This window comes from Sphaeramia orbicularis, chromosome 18 (genome assembly GCF_902148855.1).
Source record: "Sphaeramia orbicularis chromosome 18, fSphaOr1.1, whole genome shotgun sequence".
In the NCBI taxonomy this organism is placed as follows: domain Eukaryota; kingdom Metazoa; phylum Chordata; class Actinopteri; order Kurtiformes; family Apogonidae; genus Sphaeramia; species Sphaeramia orbicularis.
Window position 1 is genome coordinate 13,722,250 of NC_043974.1, and position 26,946 is coordinate 13,749,195.

General features: G+C 37.2%; 1 protein-coding gene across 1 annotated transcript; it reads right to left on the minus strand.

Annotated features, from left to right (window-relative positions):
• Positions 1–1,934: 1,934 nt before the first annotated feature.
• Positions 1,935–22,719, minus strand: LOC115439042 (protein mono-ADP-ribosyltransferase PARP14-like). The gene is made up of 15 exons (XM_030162939.1): positions 22,457–22,719; positions 19,837–19,991; positions 15,979–18,042; positions 13,165–13,401; positions 11,065–11,289; positions 10,635–10,701; positions 10,368–10,514; positions 10,157–10,216; positions 9,889–10,065; positions 7,834–7,975; positions 7,688–7,740; positions 5,972–6,634; positions 3,902–4,035; positions 3,641–3,818; positions 1,935–2,367 (listed from the first exon to the last, which is right to left on the minus strand). Exons 1-15 carry the CDS (start codon positions 22,632–22,634, stop codon positions 2,087–2,089), a joined length of 4,761 nt encoding a protein of 1,586 aa, XP_030018799.1. The 5' UTR covers positions 22,635–22,719; the 3' UTR covers positions 1,935–2,086.
• Positions 22,720–26,946: the final 4,227 nt, after the last annotated feature.

Consider the following 26,946-nt stretch of genomic DNA (forward strand, 5'->3'; position numbering starts at 1 on the left):
GAATTGTCGTCTGTTTCAGTGTCATAAAAGCTGCTGTATGTGCTCGTGTTCCTTTTTTTCAGTGGTTTTGTTTTATTGTGTGTTTTAGGGTCAAAACAGGTGGAATAACAAAAAAAGACAAAGACAGGAACTGAAGTTTGACAGGTTTTTACTAAATAAGACACTCAGAATGCACATCAATAAGAGATTTAGGATGTTGAACATGAACTGTGAACTGGAACACACTGAACAACAAGTGTTTGAATTTGAGCCCAGTAGTTTTTGTTTTGGGCTCTTTTTTCCTAATATCAGTCCGGCTGCTTTTTGATATTTGGTTGAACTCCAAAAAGTAGTTACACGGTCAAAACTCAGTAAAAACACAGTAAATAAGGAAGGAAAATCACCACAACGCAAGGAAAACAGTGGGAAAAAAAAAGCCCAAACCGTCTATTTTTATAGCGAGTTGGTCTCACTCACTGCTCTGTGTTTTACCTCCCATTACACAGGCGGCAGGGGGTGCACTGAGCATGCTCAGATGTCTATGGAAAGAACAAGATCTATTCTATCAGCACGACTGGACTTTTTTTTTTTTATAGAGCAAACGGTTGAATTTTTATGAATACTTAAAACAAATCATACATTCAGAATGACCACCACAGACACGTCAGGGGTTAAAGGGTTAAATAGCGTATTGCACATAGCTTACTAGTTATGTCAAAAGAGTTAAATGGATGAATAATGGCACTAAGATAAGTGGAAATATATCAGAAACATCTGTAATATAAAAATGTACATTTATGAATACAATGACAAACACCTTATTCCAAGAAGTGCTTTTTATTTAGTAGATGTAAGAAATGTGCCCTTTTCAAAATCATTTAAAATATTTGTCATTAGATGTGGTTTAATACCCCTCAGCCAAATATAGTGTAAGATTTTGTTGAAAGTTACTGCCCTATAATATTAAAAAATGTATATGTGAAAGTACTCAGATGTTATAACTGCACTAGGCCATTTGACCTTGAAAAAGTAGGTCAAGGTCACCTATTTTCAATACACTTCTGCTCCATGCCAAGATGCATCCACTGTATAAATTTGGTGCAGATATCGGAATGGACAGACAGACGACAAAACGATTACAATACGAAAAAGGAAAAATGAACTTAACACAGATCATGAAGCACATTTTAACCCTTCATCGGGCAAGTGATTATTTTTGGCCATTTCCGCACACATTAAGACAGTGACAGTACAGTTCCAGTGAGGACAGTGAGTCAATAATCTCAGGTCCAATGTGGTCTACAGGCTCTGTAAGGTCCACCTCTGCATGAACAGTGAGTGTTCCTGCTTTGTTAGGTACCATGAAGTAATGGTACTAATGTGAGGAATGATGTTCAAAGGGAGAATGTGGATGTGGACAGGGGTCTGGATCTAAAAGTGATGTTCTAATGTTCTAAAATATATGTTCCTTTCACCTTACATGTGATTTTCTTGTATTTTTAATATTTACTTCTTGTATTTTACTTTGGTAAGGAACCAAATATGGTAACTTCATTGACCTTGATTTTCTTCATAACAACAAAGAATTTTGAGAAATTTCACAAAAGGAATAAAAGTCTTGTTAGGTCCTCCAAGAACACAGAGGTTGAAAAATTTGAGTTTCAGAGTCATTCTATGCGTGCCTTATAAAGGGTTAAGGTAACTCGGATTTACAGTCGCCAAAAAAATTATTAGACCATCAAAAGTCATCAAAAACAATGGTTATGCAATCCAGTACTAACTCCTGTGTGTATCATGTGACTAAAACAGACAGAAAAGAAAACATGGAATGTCTAAAAGCACTGTTTTTGTCAGTACAATGTCATAGATATTGATGTAAGAACTGAAGTGATTTTGGTTATTATCAAGAAAATGTTTAAAATGGATAGATATCAGCTCTGAAATGAAACTACTACGAGATATTTTTGTTGTTTTCATTATATTTGTCCAAACAAATGTGCCTTTAGTTGTACCAGGCATTAAAATGAACAAGAAATTGAAGAAAACAAGGGGTGGTCTAATAATTTTTTCTGCGACTGTATGAAGGCACCTCTTTGTCATATTAAACCTATTTGAAGATGATGAGGTACTCTGGGTAGGCCTGGCCGTCGTGGAAGATGATGAACATGTTGGGTCTCTGCTGGTTGTCAACCACGCTGTCGAAGCGGTCGCTGGGGTCAGAGCCACGAGCAGGAGGGGCACACAAAGTAGAGTTACCACCGGTGTAACGCCCAGTCACGACACGGGCAGCGTACAACCTCTTCAGACCTGTGGAGTCTGCTGGGGAGTAACCACGAGCTGAATATTCTGCAGTGACTGCAAAGTAAACGCCTTTTCCATACGCAGCAGCTGTTGGAAAAACATATGAGACATGAGTCAGACTGAATTATAAAGTCTGACGTATCAAACTGAAATACAGGTCTGAAAATGACAAACACTTTGTCCTTTAATCCTGAACCAGCTGAAACAAAAACAGTATGAAAATACAGACAGATAGATAAATAGATAGATAGATAGATAGATAGATAGATAGATAGATAGATAGATAGATAGATAGATAGATAGATAGATAGATAGATAGATAGATAGATAGATAGATAGTAAGGCTGCATGATTCTGGCGAAAATGTGAATCACGATTCTTTTGCTTAGAATTGAGATCATGATTCTCTAGCATGATTTTTTTCACAAAATGTGCATTTCAGTCGGTGGGGGTGTTTGTGGGGGGGCTCGGCTGCACACATGCAGTTCAGCCGGGAAGGGGGTTTAGGCCGGTTACCTGCACATGTGTCGGTTACCGTCCTGCTTATACAATGGGGGTACGGGGCGGTGTGGTCAGTGCCCCCGCAGAAGTGAAAGTTTATGTTCATTTACCTTTTCCCTGCACTTATGGTCCTGGTTGCTAAGCAACATTGGCTGATCTGTGAAAGTTTGCAGCGCAAAGAAACTTCCCAGCCGGCACAGTGGAATATTTTTAATATACAACTTTTGTATAGGGCGAGACTTTTGATTCTTGGTTAAAGGCTGAGTTATCCTCACCAGCAAAGAAAAGAAAAGGAGAACAGCGCAGAAGTCAGAGAAGTGAAAATGAAAACACACTTGGATCTGGACGACAGAAAAGGCCGACATGAGATTAACACCGCCGAAAGTGAACCTTAATTGGGCACCAGTTCAGGTGGGTGACTCTCACCACTACCACTGGGGTTTTCATCCATTTCACTCTCTTTACCGCAAACGTTCCTCCGCTGTCAGTCACTCCTTCTTCACTCAACTGCAGCAGGTCATGTGTTGTAAAGACACTTTACCATTGGCCGAGGGAGGAGGAGGAGGCGGTTCTGCGTTTGTGGGCATTTATTTGTAACGCAGCCATGAAATAAAATGTGCTTAAGAATCGTCCGTGTTTAGAAATGAGATCGCATTCATGTGTGAATCGAGATCCTGATCTTTAAACGATTAATTGTGCAGCTCTAATAGACAGACAGACAGACAGACAGACAGACAGACAGATAGATAGATAGATAGATAGATAGGAATTCAGTCAGATTGGCTCAGATGTGTTGAGTTGGCCCATGTAATTACTAACAGTAATCCTCTTGTGGAGGAGGTGAAGTTGCAGACCATACCATGTGTTCCAGCGTAGCCTCTGTCAAACTTGTCCCTCTCGATGCAGTTGCATGATTCTGCAGATGTGCCATGGTAAAGCAACTTCTCTCCTAGTTCTGCCACGCCGTTCTTCGCAAGTATACGCTGTCTACACACGGCAAACGCTCGCCACAGGTGGAGGTTTTGGATGCGTTCGATCTTAGATGAGAAACAGAGATACTGAAGGCACCTCTTCTACAGGTGTTCGTTAGTATTTCATGAGTATACAGTGTGTTACTCACTTTCTGAATGTTGTATTTAGCCGTTTTGAGGAAACCCTGGGCTATCTCCTTGTACTCCTTAGAGTTTGGATTCAGCTCCACCTTTTTGAAGTCTTCACCCTCCATAGGGTCCCAGTGTTCAGGCAATTCTAAGGCTGAAGAAGATGTCATAAATTAATGTTACGTCACAATTACTAACGACTGGAAGTCAGTCCAGAGTATCCAAGTAAAAGTACTGCATTAAAAAACTTACTAAGGTTAATATAAGTATTACCAAGTATGAAAAGCGAAAGTAGTGAGGCTGCACCAAAATATGTTCTATCTGTGTTTTACTATTATTTAATACGTTTTTTGGATTAAATTTACTGTTAAATTAATGCGCATGCTACATTCTAAAAATGTATGTCGTATCTCAAAGAATCTGATCAGTGATTGGTGGGTACAGCTGTCAGTCACATGTTGTACCCTCCAATAGAAACACCTGTGATTAGACAATATTGAGCGATCATAGGGTTGATTTTTCTACAAATGAGTGGATGCAGATGTCCTCATGTCCTGCTGAATAGGAGTTCTGAACTTTTTGACCAATGACACTACAGAAATCTGTAAGCCACTGCAGCTTATTCCAAATATTAAACACATAATTATTATGATTATTTTTTTATTGTTATCACTGATCTTTTAATCTGTTTTTCATTATGGTATGGTGTGTGCTGCATGACCTCTTGGCCAGGTCATGCTTGTAAAAGAGATATTGTGGCAGGTTTGAAGAAACAAAGGGGACAAAGGGGTGAGAGCTAATAAGCTACGCTTCTCACTACTTTTTGAATATGACTTTTTTTTGTTTTCTTTTTGAGTGTATCATTATTTTATGCTTCCTTGAATTTTCATTTCTATATTATGTTGTGCAAAGAAGTCAAATAGTAGTAATCAGGAAGCTTGTATCATATCCATATTCAAAACAAATCAATAAAAAAATAAAAAAATAAAAAAAATTGAAACAAAATTGATGTTTTTATAGACATTTGTAATGTTGCCCATTATAAGTAAATGGGGGAAGAAAAAAGATTTTAAAAAATCATAAAAATTTGAACTTTGACCTACTTTTCCTAAAATGCAATGACACCTATTCTGGGTCACTGGCAATCTATAAACCCAATTTGGTATGAATTCAACCAATAGTTTTGCTGGTAAAGTGTTAATGAACTAAAAAACAAAATGAACCAAACACAATACCCCTTGCCTCCCCCTTCAGGGGCAGGGTAAAAGTCAACAAAAATGGTCAATCTGAAAAGTAGACAAAGTTCTTAGACAAACGCATTTAAGAATATAAATGCAAGATATGCCTGAGATATGGTTGAGAATAAGTGTCTAAAATCTGTGCTTCAAATATGTTTTTTTTACCCCACCCCTTGAAGGGGAGGCAAGGGGTATTGTTTTGGGTTCGGTTTGTTTCTTTGTTAACACTCTAGCAGCAAAACTATTGGTTAAATTCACTACAAAATTGCTTACCAGGGACCCAGAATAGATCTCATTACATTTTGGGCACAGTAGGTCAAAGGTAAATTTTTTTAATGAATTTTTAAAATCTTTTTTTTTTTTACCATTTACTTATAATCAGCAAAAATTCAAATGGCTGTAGCAGCAAAACTTTTGGTTGAATTCATACCAAATTGGGTTTATGGATAAGCAGTGACCAAGAATAGATGGGGTTTTGGGATTTGGGAAAATTTGATCAAAGTTAACATTTTTTGAAATTTTTTAAAATCTTTTTTGTTTTTCTCCCATTTACTTATAATGGGTGAAATTTCACATGTCCATAAAAACATCAATTTTGTTTTAATTTACTTCTAATTTGGAACATATATAGAGGCAACTGATATGTTGACATCAGCACATGCATAGACATGATGACATCAGCTGGATCGATGCAAAAATAAGCTACAATACATACGAGGGGCGGGGTTTGTTTTGCCTGGAACTACTTGTTTTTTTGGGTTTTTTTGAGTACGTTACTTGAGTAAGGCTATTACATTCCTTCCATCATTGCAACATGGGAAATGAGGATGATTTCTAGAAATTGTGACTTACTTATGTTAGTCAGAATCCTTTTGACTTTGTATGTGATGCCTGTCACCCAGTTGGTGGCTTCCATTGTCCTCAGGTTTACTGTGACTTCCATGCCGTCTGGTTCCTTCACGTCTACAGACACTTGCTGGATTGCATAAGCATCCTCTAACAGGTAGTTTTCATGCAGGCTGAACTCCTTCCATTTTTCCTGTTGACCCTGAATAAACCACTGAACAGTCAAAGACAAATTTTCTTCTTCTTGTTCCTGGAGGGCTTTTTGAAGCGCTTTGTTCACCAGTTCAGTGATGCTCAGAACATCTTCTTTCAGGCCTTTCAGGACGTAGACCACCTCTGTAGACCCTGATCGTGCTCTGGCTCCAGATGCAGCCATGTTGCCATTGGCGCTTTGACGTTCCCTCTCCTGGAGGCTAATACCGAGGATCCTGATGTTTGTTAGCACTGCAGCCAGTTCCATTGCATCAAGTCTGGAGAAATCACGCATATCAACCTCTCTCTTAACCAGCAGCTGCTGCAGGTTCGCCTCCAGCGCTGTTTTGATGGTTCTGATGATGTCAGAACTACAGCAGATTACACTTATGATCACTGGCTGTGGCTTCGAGGAAAGGATGTTTGGCAGCATTGAAGACAGTTTAGAAGTACGCCTTACATGCTTCAGAATTTTTTCTAAAAAAAATTTAAAAAGAGAGGAGCTTAATAAATAAGTATGACAACTGAAAAGAATAAATGGATTTGTACAATTTGGGAACTTGATGGAAAAAAAATGGTACAATCAGTCATTCCTCTGAAAACCTGATATAATCTAGTGTTTTTCTGAAAATATTTGGGTGCTTCTATGAAACTGATCCCCAAAAACAGGACAGAGGGGCTAAAAATTCAAACTAGATGAAGCAAGTTTGGAAGCATTTTGGGTCTATTTTAAAAACAAATACTTAATGAGATAAAAGAGAAACAATTTTTCGGATAAAACACATTTTGATATTATTTTACATTATATTTAATACAAAAATCTGTATGTAACATGGTCAAAAGGACACGAAAATTACGCGCTACTATTTTTTTAAATATCTCTTTAGTCTCTCACAGTTACATTTTGGGGAACGAACTAATTATGCAAGGCAGAGTGTTTCACAAAAATGACCACTGTTGCAAAATCATTCGCAATTTATGTGTTTAACTAGGCAGGTTCTGTATGTAACACAAGTGGACACGATGGGTTACACATAAAACCTGGGATGAGACTGAGATTCATGAAAAACCCACATGTCTGGATTAGAAAAACCACTAGGATCCTCAAATTTAACACAGTGTCTTTATTTATAGAGGTATATAAGACCATTTCAAGAGATGTTTACCAGATCAAATGCACTGACACCTGAGTAGCTGCTTTTCCTGTCCCAATGTTGGTCGTATTTTTGGCCCCAGTATTTTATTAAAAATGCATTTATCTGAGGTCATCATTAGGTACATCCTGGGGGGAAATATGTCTAAATTTCTCTTTTATTACTGGGTCTAAAAAAGCTGGCAAAGTGCCAGGAACCAAAATGTACCCAGTTTCATAGAAGCACACATTTCTGTATCAAAAACTGAACTGAAAGACTGAAAATTAAATGAAATTTTTGGAAATATAATAATTCTCCTAGAGCCACAGTAAGAAAACAGACTGTCAAACACTATCATTATATCCATTAATCAAGTTTTTTAAAAATGAAAACAAACCTGCCAGGTTGTGAGTAGGGGCCATTTGTCCAAAGCGGTTCTCAAGCTCTGATCTGCAGGAATATATTAGAAAACACTCAAGTAGTAAATTAATGAAATTAGACAATCCACACTACAACTAAGTCATTTTGTCTCACAGTTCTGACCTGAAAACCTGAAAGATGGGTTGTTGCAGGATGACAATACGGATGACAGAGAGGGTAGAATTAGGATTCAGGTCTATAATCGCTGATGCCATACCGTCCAGCATGGCTTTGCACGCTGCAGCAGAATCCATGCCACCCATTCCTGACAGAATATAAAACAGATGTCATTTACATGTCTGAAAATAGTGATCGAGGACCAGAGCTAACTGGTAACTACCTCTTATTACGTTACATCAAGTGCATATTGTACTGTATTACTCATATAAGACATGCTATTACTAACAAAAGATGTCATCTGTTAACCCTTTAAACACTAATGGCCCTGGACTTTTTTTCCTTATTTTGACTATAAAAAGGTAAGAAAATATACGGTGAGTGAATCCATTTGCCCATTTTTCCAGAGCACTGTCTTTTCCAGATCTTTCAAAATGTAGCAGTCATTTACCATTTACTGCAAGTTACAATACTAATAAACCAGCTTCTTCTCCAGTTTCTAGTACAGGCATGAGTGAAATTATCGTAATGACCTGATAAAACCTAAAAAGCGCAATGTCTCAGGTTTCAGAAACCATTGGAGTTTTTCCAATTACACAAACGGTGAAAGAGTTCCAGCCATCCAAACTGCATATGTGCAGGGTGTGTCAGTGATGATACGTCAGGTTTTAAAGAGTTAATGTGAAGTAAAATGACATCACAAAAATGTTTACTTTTACAAACTGTCCTTTCACAATAAAACGGGAATAATCTGAATAAATATGAACAACCTGGAGTATCTCAAGAAAAATAGGTGCAATTTTAACAATATAATGCCTACAATGTTATATTTACAATTTAACAATATAATGCAAAGATATAACATTGTTAAATGGCACTTTAAAAAAAAAACATTTTTCAGGTTGCACATGGTTGTTCAGGTTATTCATTTTCGTGAAGTAATTCTACTTTTTTTCACACTAAAACAAACACAAACCTTTGGATTATTACTTATGAGGGGGGGCTGAAAAGTTCATAGCCTGACTAAGAAGGAGTTATTCCACAGCAATGACACTTGGCATACATTAAATTCAACCTCTCCTGATACTAATTGCATGGCTTCCTTTCAGATAAACCCACATTGGATAAATAATTTAGGACTTTGAAAAGCAGTAGCAGAGACATTTCGTGAACCATCCGTGGCACCGTGGTCTTATCAAATGTCTGCAGAAAAAGGGGTCCGCCCCCAAGGACATTCATGCTGACATGGTTGCTATAGGGGATGATGCTCCAGCTTTATCAACTGTGCAAAATTGGGAAGGTGAATTCAAGAGAGGTAGGGAGAATGAGGGAGGGGTGAAAAGCAAGCATTTTCATGAAATGTCTGTAGTACTACTTTTTAAAGTCCCAAATTATTTATCCAATGTGAGTTTATCTGGAAGGAAACCATGCAGTTAGTATCAGGAGAAGTTGAATTTAATGTATGCCAAGTTTATTGCTGTGCAATAACTCCTACTTAGTCAGGCTATGAACTTTTCATGCTCCCCCCCCACCCCACCCTGCGTATAGATTATTATTCCTATTATTTTACTGGTCTGATCTACCTCCAACACACCTGATTTATATGATAAGCCTATCATCAAGCTCTGCAGAAGCCTGATAATGGCTGTCAGGTGAGCTGGAAGAGGGAAACATCTAAAACATGCAGAATATGCCGGCCCTCCAGGACCAGGATTGGACATCCCTGTTCTACAGAGACGGGAATAATTTCAATGATCGTTATCGGGTATCAACTGATACACAAGGCCCCGGTACCAGTATCGGCATTGGAACTGAAACAATCGGTGCATCCACATAGTTTCTTAACATTATTTTCTGCCCAGACAATGGCCCATGATCCACTGAAAATGGGTTTGCGGCCTACTTTTGGGTCATGACCCACCAGTTGAGAACCAGTCATCTATAGAATATAACCCTAACCCTACACTGAGCAGCAGTTGTACTTGCAGATACTAAAGAGTTAAGACATAATCATCTTTGGTGCTACACACACATAAACACATATGTGCACAGATTACACACCTGTATTGACAGCTGGGAAGGCGACAGAGGTGTAGCCTTTGCTCTCACAGTGCTTCAGTATCTTTTTGCAGTTCTTATTGATCTTCTGAGGATCACAATGAAAGCTAGCGTGAAAGATTTCATTGCAGCCAAGCAACCCAGCTCCTGTGACGCACGTACGGTCTGTCGGGGTGCCAACTGACAAAAATATTCACAAAGTTAACATCACAGTAAATGTAATGCAAAAATTCACAGAAACTCTTTTTAGTTACACTGGTGGTTTATTTACTTTGTCTTAACTCTGCTTGGACAGTGGGTCCTGCTGCCGTCAGAATGGCCTGGGACACACCTGTGCGGTTTGACAGTAGAGTTAGTGTTTGTGTATATTTTTTTCAGACTCTTAATCATAACACAAGTCTAAAAGGATTTGCATTCAGTGATGCATGTGTATCTGAATGGAATCTAAAAGTAGAAATCCAATAAAAACCGGTAACTCATACCCGACTGGTTATTCGAGAAGTCTGTTGTGTTGACAATGACGTCTGTTCTCTCATGTGTGATATCACCACGGACCATCTGCAGCTTGACTCCGCCCAGCATGGCGGTCACCTCATCATTGGATGCAGAGACATAGCGGTAAAAGGAGGCTAAGGTCAGGGCAACAAAAACACAGCAAGATGATTGAATATGACTTTCAGTGAAATCGGTCTTTCTTTTTAGTATTTATCGCAGAAGCCTTGATTAAATTGTTAAATGTTGATGTTAACCTTGGTCTGGGTTAGCATTGTTTGTGAATCCTTTGAGGTGAAATGTTTGCTGTGCAGATTGGAAAGCCTGGAAAGACAATTACACACAAATAAGAAAACTAAATGCAGTCAAATGTACCCAGTTGTATATACATATAAATATTGTTGTTTTTTTGTTTGTTTTTTTTTACTAATATCACATCAAAGATAATCAGTAAATGTAAATAATTATTTGTGGTGTCAGCATAACATGGGAAAAGTCTACATTTTTCTGCAACTACACTTTAATTTACTGTAAATAAATACTGTGGTGTGCATATTAACCATGCAGGTCCTATATGATTCTACTAACCAAAAGTGTATATGTAACATCTACAGAATCAACTAATTTCAAATGAAACTTAAAATATGATTTCCTGACAAGCGACTCAGATTTTAAGAGCAGCCTTACCTTCCTAGAGTCTTTGTCATTAGGGTGAACGACGACACGCACAAGGAATGGAGTTGTACTTGTTCGGTTTTGTTCAAAATCTCGGATCGCTTCCATCAGGACCCTGGATGCCACGACGTGTGGAAAACGGAGGAGAGCGCCGGTGCCGAGCACTGGGAAACCCACGGACCTGAAGCCCTTGTTCTCACAGGAAACCAGGATCTGACTGATGCCCCGTTTCAGAGCCTGGAACAGATGAGAATAATTACAGGTTTAAACCCTTACAGACCAAAGGAAACCTTTATGGTGACCTCTAAGTGATTTTTTTTCTCCACATTTAACCTTTCCTAAGTGATGTACAACCATTTATCATAATATTATCCTCAACATTTTGCAGTGAAAATCAAGTATTTTCCTATATTTCACTAAATTATCATTTAGATGTTCACAAAAACTCAGACTTAGTTCAAACGTTATGATATAAAAACAGAGAAAACTGAAGAACAAGTGACTTTTACTGCAAAATATAAAACACGTGTCTAAATTAGAACTACATAGGTTTCATTGGTTAAATCAGTGTTGTAGAAGATGACAGTGTTTTCCATGTTCACTCTGGAGCCACTGAATGTCCAAATGGGTCATATCTGATGACCATGAAAAGCTACAAAACTTCATTTTACCAGAATTATTTACATGTACTGATAGGAACAGTGGTTCAAATGTTCTAAAACAGTGTTTGTTAAACTTCTTTGAGGCCCACCATACGCCCCCCTGTCCCCGGAAAAATTTGAGACCAGGGGTGGGGGTGTGTGTGTGGGGGGTGTGTTATTGTAAAAATAATGTGATGAACCTGCCGTACACCAAAAACTAAACAAATTTGCGCCCGGGGGGTTTGGCGAGTCATGCCTCTGTTTCGACATGGGGGGAACCTGCTGCATCTCCTTTGTACTAATAGCTAATGAGTCTGTGATTTTTCGTGATTTTTTTTTCCCCTCCCGTCCTATGACCGCCAGTTGAGAACCAACACCATGGCAGGTATTAGGGATGCAAACAATTAATTCGACTGATGATTAATTGTCAATAAGAATTTGTTTGATTAAATTATTCATTGTCGGTTATTTGCCCTTGTCTACCTGTCCACACCAGTCCAAAGGCTGCCGGTTTGTCTGCGCTGCGACACCGTGGCTGGGATAGCCGGTCATCGAGCCAGATCATGGCGTTGATGAGTTAGAATGTCTTTATGGACATGATGGAGCCAAACACAGACCGACTGTCTGTTTGTGGGAGCGGTGCACCCCCGCCTAAATATACACACAAATGCAAGGTCGGTATCGGATCAGAGTGTTTTTCCTGGAGATTGGTCTAGTCCACGGTCAGTGAGACAGAAGTTGAAAACATCCTCCAGGCTTCTGATTCGGGCCACAGGTATGTAATGAATTTGCGAAGCTTCAGGAGGTGAAGAAAAGATAAATGAGCGAAAAGTTTCACTTTCACTTCTGTGGGGGCACGGACTGCACCGCCCCGTACCCCCGTAGTATTAGAAGTAGGACGGAAAGTGACGCACGCCCGCACATGGTTACCAACCAATACGCATCCCTTGGCCGTACTGTGCGCGTGCGAGTACCCCCCCAACGGAACACATGCGCGTGCACCCACCCACTGGCGAAACGCACGCGTATGCACCCCCCCATTACACACCGCCACATCAACAGATGAATTCCACAGGAAACACTGACTGTATCCAATGGTTCAATAAATCCATCATTAAGGAATATGACATGTTTTTATCATGAAGTGTATAAACAATATTTAGCTTTTACTCTTATAGACCGTATTGAAAAAGAAATTCAGGTTAACAGGAAAATCGCCGCTTATCAATTAATCGTTAATCGATCGATAAGGGCAACCAACTAATGATTAAAGAATTAATCGATAATTTGCATCCCTAGCAGGTACACCAAATAACCACTACCAACCCATGGCCCAGATCCGAACCATGAAAGAAAACCACTGTGGGGGTATGTGTGCCTGTGACAGTCCCTGGCAGTTGTTCACGTCTTTGTAGGAGTGATACTGAAACACATTATGAACACACATAATGAACCTAAAACACTATGTTACCTGGACTGCAGTTCCATTTTGTTTTTTATCCCATTGGATGAGATTAAGGAAGAATACTGCCTTTGACTGGAGTCCTGGCAAACCATGGACCAGCACTGTATCACCAGTCAGGGTTCCGCCTCGTGCTTCGGTGTGAAACTTCCCAGTCATCTGAGGTCCAACGACATTGGAGAAAGCCTGTCCTACACGGGTAGAGACTGGATCATGGCCAACCATGGGGGATACCAGGCTGTCAACCTAGGACAACACAATAATACAACTGTGTTATTACAACCATCTCTCATAGCCCACAAATATGACTGCTGCATGTGTGTTTGAACTACTTTATATATTGTCAGTATTTTTCTATATATATTTTTTCAGTAAAATTTTGTGTGATAGTTTTTGTATACTGTCTTTCATTTGTAAGAATCTGCTGCTAAACAGAGCAGAGCTGCTAAACTGATTTTCACTGTTCCTGTACAGCGTTGTATAAAGTACTAGAAAGTACCAGTTGAGTAGAAGTTCAGGGACCCTACCAAAAAAAGACTTTGGGAAAAGTTCAAGTGACCAACTGAAATAGTACTCAAATTAAAGTCTTTAAGTGTCTTTAGTATTCAAGTGTGCTTAAGTATGTCAAGTAATCTACAATTAAATGTACTCAAGTAATGAAAGCAAAAGCACAAGTAAATGTTAATAAAAACCAAAGGCGTTAGAATTTTGAACATTACACTACTGCTCACATCAACAGATCGTCAACAGGTTGAGTGTGGGCCGTCGTTTGCACTTGCACGTTATGACATTAGACCCAATGACGTATCAGACATTTTTTTTAGTTACCCCAACCTCCGAATGGGAGGCAAGGGGTATTGTTTTTGGTTCAGTTTGTTTGTTTCTTTGTTTGTTTGTTAACACTCTACCAGCAAAACTATTGGTTGAATTCATACCAAACTGGGGTTATAGATTGCCAATGACCCAGAATAGATGTGGTTATATTTTAGGAACAGTATGTCAAAGTTCAAATTTTTTAGAAATATTTAAATCTTTTTTTCCCCCATTTACTTACAATTGGCGAAATTCAATTTGTCTCTAGCAGCAAATCTATTGGTTGAATTCATACCAAACTGGGTTTATGAATTGCCAGTGACCCAGAATAGACGTCATTACATGCTGGGAAAAGTAGGTCAAAGTTCAACTTTTTAATGAATTTTTAAATCTTTTTTTTCTCCCATTTACAGTCTACTCTCGTTATACCGCCAACTTCCGTTCACGGCCAAACTGGCGGTATAGCGAAAATGGCGTTACAACAGGTTGCGTCCATAATGTGCATGTCTTTACTATATGATGTCTATGCTGCCTCCGTTAACCCGTTCTAATTGCGTTTCTAAATAAATCTTGATTCTGTTATGTTGTAAGGGATCATTTAAAGTGGGGAAACATTTTAAGCATTATTATACCGTGTCGGGAAATGACACCCCATCATCTTGAGGCTTTGGCTTAATCCCACGTCCTCTTCCCGACATCCTGACCTACTGAGTGTTCTGCGATAAATGAACGGTGGCCGTTCCGTAGACCTTCTCGTAGCTTGTCGCGATCAGCGTCTGGCGCGTTTGTTTCAGTGCATTGTTAAAATTTATTTGTACTCGATGGCAATCACGCTGGCGGTATAACGGTCGGGAAATCAATGGTATAAGTGTTGTTTGTGCATGGAACTGGGCTGGCGGATGGCGATAGGCGGAAATGGCGGTATAACGGCGGGCGGTTTAACGAGAGTAGACTGTACTTAGAATGGGAGAAACTTCAAATGTCTATAAAATCATCAATTTTGTTTCAGTTTACTTCAAACTTGGCACATACAGTATATAGAGGCAATTGATATGCTGACATCAGCATATGCATAGACATGATGACATCAGCTGGATCGATGTCAAAATAACCTACAATATGTGCAACAGGTGGGTTTTGTTGTGCCTGGCACCACTTTTCATTTTTTGTAACTAGTAATGAAACTGCATTAAAAATGGATGACAGTAGAAGTATGTAATTGAGTTAGGAAATGTAGTGAAGTAAAAGTGAAAGTAAACAGGATAAAAAATACTCAGTAAAGTATGTTTTAGTCTTCTAAAACACACTTGAGTACAGTATTATTACTTAGTTACTATACAACACTGTTCCTTTTCTATTCTAATGTATTCTAATGTATTCTATTCTATTCTATTCTATTCTATAATAATAATAATAATGGATTAGATTTATATAGCACTTTTCTATGAATGCATACTCAAAGCGCGTACAGAGGATCCATTATTCATTCACTCTCACATTCCCCCTCTGGTGGTGGTAAACTACAGTTGTATCCACAGCTGCCCTGGGGCAGACTGACGGAAGCATGGCTGCCAATCTGCGCCTACGGCCCCTCCCCTCCGACCACCACCAAACATTCATACACCAGTGTGAGTAGCAGCATTGGAGGCAAGGAGGGTGAAGTGTCTTGCCCAAGGACACAACAGCACATGGACAGAGCGGAATTCGAACCGCCAACCCTTCAGTTATTGGACGACCCGCTCTACCCGCTCTGCCCCTATTCTGTTCTATAGTAATGCATCGTCTCCTATGAGATCATCGAATTGGTGTGTGACAACCATGTGTCTCTAAAATGTCAACTTTTTACTACCTAAGCTGTCATGACGTACAATATTTATCTATGAGTAGTAGTGGAGCAGACGTATAAAGTTGCATGTAAAGGTTTAGCGGTACCTCTAATTTGTGTGTAGTTGTACAGTGTTGAATATATCAGAAAATGCATATAGACAACTGCAGGGTCAACATTCTCACCTGTTGGGTCTCGATGGTTCCTTGAATGACCTCTACACGGACTCGTTCGACATCTCTTGGAACGCTGCTTCCCGTGCTAATTCCCTGGAGAAGTCGGTCGCACGTGTCTTGCATTGACCTCACCACCTCTCCTCTGTTGTCGATCAGCATTACTCTGTTCAGACTCCGCCCTCCCTGACTGCCAAACTTCATAACAGCTGTTACCATAGCCTCAGCGGAGTCCCTCACTGGGACCCCAAACACACCTGAGCTGATGCAGGGTATTGCTATAGATCTGAACTTCTTTGTTTCAGCTAAATCCAGAGCTTTCTTTACACTTTGTTCTATTAAGACCTTCTCTCTGCCGCCTACGTCACCCTGGACAGGCCCGATCGCATGCAGCAGTGCCTTGCATTTAAGATTTCCGCCTGTTGTCATGACCACTTCACCTGTGCGAATTTTTCCTTTTTGCTGAACCAAACGGCTGCTCTCCTTCTGCACCTGAGGGCCACCGGCTTTACTCAGAGCTGCAGCAACACCTCCACAGTGGTCCAGATCCTCATTGGCTGCGTTCACCAGGACATCAGCCTCCAGTTTGGTGATATCCCCCTGACACACCAACACCTGGAGCCCACCACGAAGCGAGTAACTGGCAACTACTGTGCCTTCACGTAAAGATGACAAATTCAGCCCTGCTATGTTTTCCTCAAGCTGTACAACACACTTGTAATCACGACTAGCTTTGAGAAGAGCATCTCTACCAGAGGGGCTTCTAAAATATCTTACTGCCCCTGGCATATCAATAGAGATTTTTTCATGACGCAGAGAGTCCAGAAATGGACCCAGTCTGCTTCTGACCTGAGTCACTCTGTTGGATGGACCTTCTAGAACCACTATAGCTGCAGAAGAAGTGTATGAAAGATGGAGGGTAACACCTGAATGGTCAAACCCATGTTGTTGCAGCAATTCCGGTAACTTTTGTCCTAACTCTGGGAAAGGAAGAACAATATTGCCTTCTATGCGTGCCTGGTCCAAAATGAACAGTGTGATAACTTCATATAGCTCCTGGACTTCTTTGGTGTGGCCCAGTAGGTGCACCATACTATCTGAGCCAAACAGGACCTGAACCCTACATCCTGTTTGGTTCATTTCATTTACCTTGGACTTGAGTTTCTCCCGAAGCTCAGATGGTACATCAGAGCAGTTCGGAACATTGATCTTTACTTCTTTGAATTTGTCTTGCAGTTCCTTTAGGGTTTGATTAATTTTATCAGCCGATTGTGAGTAAAGCCACAGATCTCTTGGCTTTAGTTCTAGTTCCACCTGGTCACCACATCCTAGGAAGTCTCTTAGATTCCCTGGACCACCATATGCTGTCCTTAATAAATCCAGAAGATTTTGGCTCATGTCAGAAACGGTCCTTTCCGACACCACACTTTCTATCACAGCTATCAAATCACCAGCCTTTAGGATCTCCTCTGCAGATCCTTCAAGAACTAACTGACCTGCTTCTCCATGTGTGACCTTCACACCAGGAAAATCTCTCTGCACACTGCTCACAATCTCTTTCCAGAGGAGGCGGAGCTTTGCTTCACCCAGTCGACGAGTACGTGTGTGCTTCTCACTCAAACTTGACCCACGAACTTTGACATGTGAGTCCATCATATGCTTCAACCTGGCATTCACCTGAGAATGTTCTCCAACCACAACAGCCATCCCAACCTCACTGTAGACCTTCACACCATCTGCTGTAGGACAAGCATTACAGGACTGAAGGAAAATGGTGATTTTGGAAGGCTCTACCTCAAAATGACGATGATATTGTTTATCAATCCTTTTAAAGAGGTTGTCCACCTCATCTTCCCACTTTTTAACTTGTTCTGATGCACTAGGCTGAACTAAAGACCTCACACAAACTTTCCCATCCTCTGGGTAAAGCTCAGCACGGCAGCCCAAAGTGCTCAGTTCTTTGCTCAACTCTTCCCCAGCCTGAGGACAATCCTTAAGGTAGCGAATGAGGTAGGGCTCAAGCTTTACATGATGTTCTCCACTTGATGCTGGGTTTGGAACAGGGATGGAGTGATGCTGAAAGGACATGAATACACTTTGTTTTAATCTCAGTTATTGTGTTTGATTGTCTCATATGAAACAGAGATCAACAATCGAAAGATAGAAGTAAGCTTTTATGATGTTTGTAATGACGATCATGACTTCAGTTTCTTTTCTTGTGTTTTTTCTTTAGACTGAATTTAAAAAAAAGCACTGAATATAGTCAACATGTTGATTTCCTTCATTAAAAACATTTGCAAAGGTGACTTTTTTCATTGTGCATCATTTACATCGTGTGCACATTGTCTTTTTGGGGTATTTTATTGAAATTGGCAGCTATATGCCTAATTTTTCTGTTTACTCATGCATGTTTTGATGTTGAACAAACATTTTCACATTATAACTGTTGTTATTTTATGTTAAATGTTGAATTTTCTGTCTCTAGATTTGTCAAATGTTCCTGTTCCTGTGTTGGCATTTCTCATGTTGTTACCAAAGAGAGATTTTACTGCCATCAAGTGACAATCAGTGGAATAGCATAAAATTAATATGAGATTATGAACGTGCATGGGTGTATTTGTGCACATTAATATTTGAGGAAGTACTATACATGGCTAAAACTGGGATTCACAACAACAAATGAAATATTTTTCATTTTTTAGTTGCAAGTGTAGTAGTAAATAGTGATGACATTTCCTCAAACACTATCCAGGAATTTTATTTCACTCAACTGCAGAAGATACCAGGCATTTATTTGAAGGAGGTCTGTATTATAGTTTATCTTTCATTACACCCACTCCCCGCAAAGGAGAGGGTTAGGGTTAGGGTTAGGGTTGGGGGGGTTAGGGTTAGTAGGGTTAGGGGTTAGGGTTAGAGGGTTGGGGTTAGGGGTTAGGGTTAGGGGTTAGGGTTAAGGGTTCGGGTTAGTTAGGGTTAGGGTGTTAGGGTTAGGATAGGGTTAGGGTTAGGTTAGGGTTGGGGGGGTTAGGGGTTAGGGTTAGAGGGTTAGGGGTTAGGGGGGTGGGTTAGGGGGTTAGGGTTAGGGTTAAGGGTTCGGGTTAGTTAGGGTTAGGGTGTTAGGGTTAGGGTTAGGTTAGGGTTGGGGGGGTTAGGGTTAGGGGTTAGGGGTTAGGGTTAGGTTAGGGGGTTAGGGTTAGGATTAATAAGGTTATGGTTAGGGGTTAGGAGTTTGGGGTTAGGGTTAGGGTTAGGGGGTTAGGGTTAGTTTGTTTGTTTGTTAACACTCTAGCACCAAAACTATAGGTAGAATTCATACCAAATTGGGTTTATAGATTGTCAGTGACCCAGAATAGTTGTCATTATATTTTGGGAACAGTGGGTAAAAGTTCTCATTTTTTATGAATTTTTAAATTATTCCCATTTACTTAAACTGGGCCAAATATGTGCGAGGGGCAGAGTTTGTTATGCCTGGCACCACTTGTTTCTAAATTTTCATCTTAATCTGTAGAAATATCTGTATTTTGTGCAAAAAGTCCATGCATGAGTTTTATTGTATAAATACTGTCTTTATGGTTCTCATAGTTTATACAAATTATTGCTGAAAAAGAAAGACACACACCTGCAGTGACTGGAGCTGATCAATAATGTAGATCATCAGCGTTGAAACTAGCTGTATTATATTGTTACATGACAAGCAGCTGAAGTTTATCCATATTATTTTGTAATTGAGAGATGACTTTTACTTATTCAAGTCAATGTCATAACCCACTGTTATTAGCAACCAGGCATGTATCTGACGTTTCTATGAGGAAATGAGATGTATGATAACAGCCTGCGTCATAAGCCTCAGCTCATGTAATGTTGTCTGACCTGTGGAGTAGTCGTGTAGTCAGGCGTGGAGGATGCGGTCGAAGTAGTGACAGAAGAAGATCTATGAGGTTCAGGACCTTCTCGAACAGTCAAAGTCAGAGAACATCCTCCAATCGTCAACACATGCTCACTTCTCTGCAGTACTCTTTGTTGAGCTGAGACAGAAAGAGGGAAATTACTTTGACGTTATTTCTTCTTTCCAAGTGGCGAGTATAAGTATCTAAGTATCTTTCAATCATTCATTTACATAAAGCTACGTCATCAGAATACAATTCCAACAGCCCATAACTTCACCAGGGCAAAATACATTTAACCCACTAAAGCCTGAACCAGTAAATCATTGACAGAAAATTCCAGTTCTTTGAAACTGGAGCCTTTATTTGGTCCCTCTGAACAAACTAGGGATGTAACGATTACCGGAATAATGATAAACTGCGGTAAAATTCCTGAAGGTTAGTATTACCGTTTAAATTCTAATTATCATGATAACCGTGTTTGATTACCGCACGCTGAAAAGTCACAGTACTGCACATTTCCTGGATCATTGTGCTACTTATTTACATTTATTTTTATTCATTTTCTTGCCAATTTTGGTCAGTTTTAATTCATTTTATGTCATTTTTTTGTTCATTTTTCATTGATTCTGCTGCTTATGTTTGTGCATTTTAGTCCAATTTGTTTCTTAATTTGTTCATTTGTTGCTTATATTCAACTTTTTTTTTTAAGTTTGTTTGCGTCTATCTATCTATCTATGAAAAAGAAACTAAAACAACTCAAACTTCATATGGAAAATGGTCAAATGATGGCCATAAGGTTCCATCTTTAATGCACATTTGATTGTTTGCATGTTAATATTTGAATGTTTCTGCCAACAAAAAGTACATTGTGCCTATTATTATTATTTTTTTTGTTTTTTTTTAACAATTCCACTTGGATACATTATTTCAGTGTGTATATTGTTACATCCCGAGGTTCCACATTTAGACCAGTATGAGCTAAAGTGGATCAGAATCAGTCAAAGAAGAACAGAATAAACTAAAAATAATGACAAATACAAACATTTCTCACACCATTACACTAAAAATACACTAAAGTATACAAAAATATGCAAAAATACATTAAAAATATACTAAACTACACTAAAAATATGCCAAAATACACTAAAATATATAAAAAATATGGAAAAATACACTAAAAACATACAAAAGTATACAATAAATATGCAAAAATACACTAAAGTATACAAAAAATATGCAAAAATACACTAAAAACAGACTGAAGTATATTAAAAATAAGCAAAAATCAACTAAAGTATACAAAAAATATGCAAAAATACACTAAAAATATACTAAAGTATACAAAAAAATATGGAACAGTGTTGCTTACCACACTTTGAAAACTCATGGTTCATTTTGTTAATTATTTTGTTCATTTTCCTGCCTATTTTGTTCAGTTTTCATTGATTTTATCACATTTCGTTATTCAATTTGTTGCTTCTATCTATCTATCTATCTATCTATCTATCTATCTATCTATCTATGAAAAAGAAACTAAAAAAACTCAAACTTGATCTGGGAAATGGTCAAACAGTATCCATAGGGATCCATCTTTAATGCACATGTGTATGTTGTTTAAATGTTAATATTTGAATGTTTCTTCCACCAAAAAGTACATTGTGCCAATTATTTTATTTTATTATTTTTTGTATTGTTTGTTTTTTTTTTTTTTCCAAAATACAACTGGTTACATTATTTCAGTGTGTGTCTAAGTATAAATACCATGATAATAATGATAACTGTGATAATTTTGGTCACAATAACCGTGATATTATATTTTCACATCATTACATCTCTATACGGATTACATACATACATATTCCTTAAAACATTAAAACTAATAGTAAAGTATAGAAGTGAGTTTTCAAGCAACAGAAGTCATTATATATATATATATATATATATATATATATATATATATATATATATATATATATATAAACTGTGATTTTAGAATATTATTAAATATACTTTTATTTTCTGAAGTTTTCGAACAGAAAATGAGTCAGTGTTATTTCACACCCTGGAACATATCTGATCAGTAGGTACAATAACAGGTAGGAATGACAGGCTTTGCATAGGCCTGGAACTGTTTTGTTTACTTGTTTGTTTTATATATATATATATATATATATATATATATATATATATATATATATATATATATATATACATATTTTTATTTTTATTTTTTTTATTCACTAAGAAATTTCTCTCAAGATCTAATTTGTGTTTTTATGATGTTTCAGTCTCTGGGCCAGTCTAACATTCTGCATTTTTTGGTGTTTTTTTTTCTTCCTTATTCACTTTATATAAGAATAAATATGGATTACATACATACATATTTATCAATACATTAAAACTAATAGTACAAAGTATAGAAGTGAGTTTTCAAGCGGCAGAACTCATTACAAAAAACAGAAAAGTCTATTTTGGGTCTTCCCTGTGCATACTTTCACTTTCACATTTCAACGTTCTGCCATTGAGAAAAGAACAGAGACTAAACTAATGCACTTTAATGATAAAAATAATAACAAAAATAAACACAATAATAAGTGTCTTACCTTGTAGATCTCTAAATGCTATTTTGTAAACTGTACCAGATATATTAGTGACTGAGCTGCAGTCACCCCCTCCTGATCTGCGCTGGATTTTGAAGTAGTTTTCTATTTTCTTCTTTTGCTCCTGATCCAGAGTTTTGGTGCAGTCAATGAAAACTGGATACGGGTACAGGTCTGCCATGGTGGAAACACCTGGCAGCTCTAATAAACAAGATGATCGAGGCTCATAAGAGCGAAGGAGACCGACTGTATCCAGATTGAGTCCACTACAGTTCCTGGTTCTTAGTGCGCCCTCTGCTGGTCATAGATGGTACATCCGGTGCAAGAATCCACCTGATTTACTGGAATCAACAGGAGTTCACAAAACAATCAGCCAAAGGGAGTCACACTGTTCTGGAAACACTGGTATGACTGACTCTTGAAAGTATAGAGGTTTTTTTTTTGTGTTTTTTTATTGTGTTTGTATTTATCTGTTTGCTTTTTAATGTGGACCATGAGTCTGAAATAAAACCTATCTATCTATCTATCTATCTATCTATCTATCTATCTATCTATCTATCTATCTATGAAAAAGAAACTAAAACAACTCAAACTTCATATGGAAAATGGTCAAATGATGGCCATAAGGTTCCATCTTTAATGCACATTTGCATATTTGATTGTCTACATGTTAATATTTGAATGTTTCTGCCAACAAAAAGTACATTGTGCCTATTCTTCCTCTTCTTCTTCTTCTTCTTATTATTTTTTTTGTTTTTTGTTTTTTTTGTTTTTTTCAAAATACAACTTGGTTACATTATTTCAGTGTGTATATCCTTACATCCCTAGGTTCCACATTTAGACCAGTATGAGCTAAAGTGGATCTGAATCAGTCAAATAAGAACAGAATAAACTAAAAATAATGACAAATACAAACATTCCTCACACCATTACACTAAAAGTATACAAAAAATATGCAAAAATACACTAAAAATATACTAAACTACACTAAAAACATGCAAAAACACACTAAAATATAAAAAAAATATATGGAAAAATACACTAAAAACAAACAAAAGTTTACAATAAATATGCAGAAATACACTAAAGTATACAAAAAATATGCAAAAATACACTAAAACATAATAAAGTATACTAAAAATAAGCAAAAATAAACTGAAGTATACAAAAAATATGCAAAAATACACTAAAAACTATCTATCTATCTATCTATCTATCTATCTATCTATCTATCTATCTATCTATCTATCTATGAAAAAGAAACTAAAACTCAAACTTCATATGGAAAATGTTCAAATGATGGCCATAAGGTTCCATCTTTAATGCACATTTGCATATTTGATTGTTTACATGTTAATATTTGAATGTTTCTGCCAACAAAAAGTACATTGTGCCTACTACTGTTATTATTATTATTATTATTATTATTATTATTATTATTATTATTATTATTATTATTATTATTATTATTTTTATTTATTTATTTATTTATTTATTTATTTATTTTTTTATTTAAACAAAAAGGTTTCTTTTTCACATATTATCTCCATGGAGTGAGTAATGACCAGTATTGTAGTATGTTCAAATGTGAGAAAACATTAGATTAGCTGCATTAAAAATGTTCTTATTACATAGTTTGCACACAGTATATCAGTAAATATGTTTCTTCTCTTCAAAAATTAAATGCATGATGTCCAGTTGAATGGACATTTTTGCAACTCCATGAAAAATAGGTTAAAAAAATGTCAGTTGCATTGTTTTTTAATGCCTAGAGCACAGATGTCAAACATGTGGCCCGGGGGCCAAAGGGTCCAGTCTGGCCCTTGGAATGAATTTGTGAAATGCAAAAATTACACTAAGATATTAACAATCCTTTTAGTTCAGGTTCCACATTCAGACCAAGTCAATCTCAAGTGGGCAGGACCAGTAAAATACGATCATAATAACATAAATAATGACATGTCCACATTTTTCTCTTTGTAAACGTAAATATTTTCATGTATTTACACTAAAACAAAGAATAATTTCACAAAAAATGTGAATAACCTGAATAAATATGAATAACCTGAAATGTTTTAAGAAAAGTAAATACAATTTTAACAAGATTCTGTCTGTTATTTTAAATGTTTTGTGTACTTGTAGATCCACTGTGACCTGTAAGTTATAATGTACATGTGTAAATGATAAACTGAGGCAGAATATTGTTAAAATTACATTTATTTTTTCAGTTTGTTCATGTTATTCACATTGTTTGAAAGGATAGTTTGTAGATGTAAACCTTTTCATACTGTAAATTTACTTTTTTCGCTGTTAAACATAGAGAAAGGTTCAGAGTTGACATTATTTATATATTATTATGTTATTATTTTACTGGTTTGGCCCACTTCAGATCAAATTCAGCTGAATGTGGCCCCTGAACTAAAATGAGTTTGACACCCCTGATCTAGAGGAATAAAAACACTCAGGAAAAAAAAATCTTAATTAAGGCTTACATAATTCATGCATGAAAGGGTTAAAACACCTTCTGTATCAAAACTGACTGTTTGCACCTCCCTTTGAGACGTGTTAAATATAGACACAGTTTCTATGAGCAAAACTGCTTTCGGGTTTGATAAATCACTTTGCTAAATTAATATATTTACATTTTCTCCTCCCAGCACTTGCACAATTGCATGTAAATGCCCCATATTGCATATTCATTGTGTCAAACGTACTAACTGGATGCAGACACACTATTTTGCACCTTTGAAAGACACAACCCTTAGTGCGCACTGTTAGTAAATCAGTTTGTACATTTTTTTGCATGTGCAATGAGTTTGGACATGTTTTTATACACACAAACCTTTAGTACAGGGGTGTCAAACTCATTTTAGTTCAGGGGCCACATTCACCCCGATTTGATCTGCAGTGGGCCGGACCAGTAAAATAATAACATAATAATATATAAATAATGCCAACTCCAAACATTTCAGTGTGTTTTATAGTGAATAAAGTAAAATTACATTATGGAAACGCTTACATGTATAAACTGTCTTTTTAAAAATGTGAATAACATGAACAACCATGAAAAAACTAAAAAAATAAGTGCAATTTTAACTCTATTTTGCCTCTGCTTATCATTTGTAGATGTGCATTACCACTTACAGGTCACAATGGATCTGCAAAATACACAAAATATTTTTAGTAAATGACAGAATATTAGTAAAATTACTTCTCTTAGGACATTTCTAGTTTTTCATATTTTTTTGTGAAAGGCTGGTTTGTAAATTTACACATCTTCATGTAATTTCACTTTTTTACTCTAAAACAAAGGAAAAATTTAGAATTGCCATTATTTGTAGGTTTTTTTGGTAGTATTTTACTGATCTGACCCACTTGACACTAAAGTAGGGCTTTATATGTTAATGATTGACTGTTAATATCTTGAGTGTAATTTTTGCATTTCACAAATTCATTCTGCAGGCTGGATTGGATCCTTTGGTGGGCCGGATTTGGCCCCCAGGCTGCATGTTTGACACCTGTGCTGTAGTAGATCCAGCTTTCAATAAATTCATCCAGCATGCAGGCCAAATCAGACACTTTGGTGGGCCAGTTTGGTCCTTGGGCCACATGTTTGACACTCTTGAGCTAAATGAAGCATACTGACTCCTCTTGGACCATTTTGATCAAAATTAAATGAAGTTTATCTTAGTTTCCATTATGTCTGTGTTTTTATTCTTTAATGAGTTTTCTATTAAAAAAAAAAAAAAAATTAAAAAGTGACCAAGTAATGATTTAACAGTTTATTTTAGGATCAGATACAAAATAAATGCAGCAAACATAAACCTCCACCAAAAACTAATAAGACAAAAGAACCAACTTTTTTTTTTATTTATGTAGTGCTTTCCAAGATTAAATCATACAGTGGTTTACAAGAGAAGTAGTGTTAGTTTATCCATCATAACCACTACCACATTAACAAAAACACAACCCATAATGTACAGTGTAGACATGAACAACACAGTACTATGAAAATGTGTATTTATAGCTTTCAAAAGTGATAATATAAGAGGAATGTATTATAGAAGAATCTGTTACAACAATTAAATAGAGCTGTTATGTAAAGTACAGTCAGTGAAGTTCACAAACACAGACATAAAAAACATCTTTATTTGTGTTTTATTAATGCTTTTCAACATCATCAGCATCTAATCTATGGTTAATTAACTGTCAAACACCTTGACCACCACCCATAGCTAAAATCATCTATTATTTTTTGTGCTTAATAACGTTTGAACTGTTAATCCTATCAAAATGTAAGGTAAAGTGCAGAGTCGGTCTTGTGTTTGGACTGTCTGAGGCTCTGACGTGAACATTTAAAAAAAAAAACAAAACAACAAAAACGAAAAACGTGTTTTTAACATTGATTTGAGGAAATCTACAGAGGTTATGAACGGCTGCAACTTATTCCGGGAAGTTTATAAATGGGCAAAATATAGTAATTTGGAAAGCAT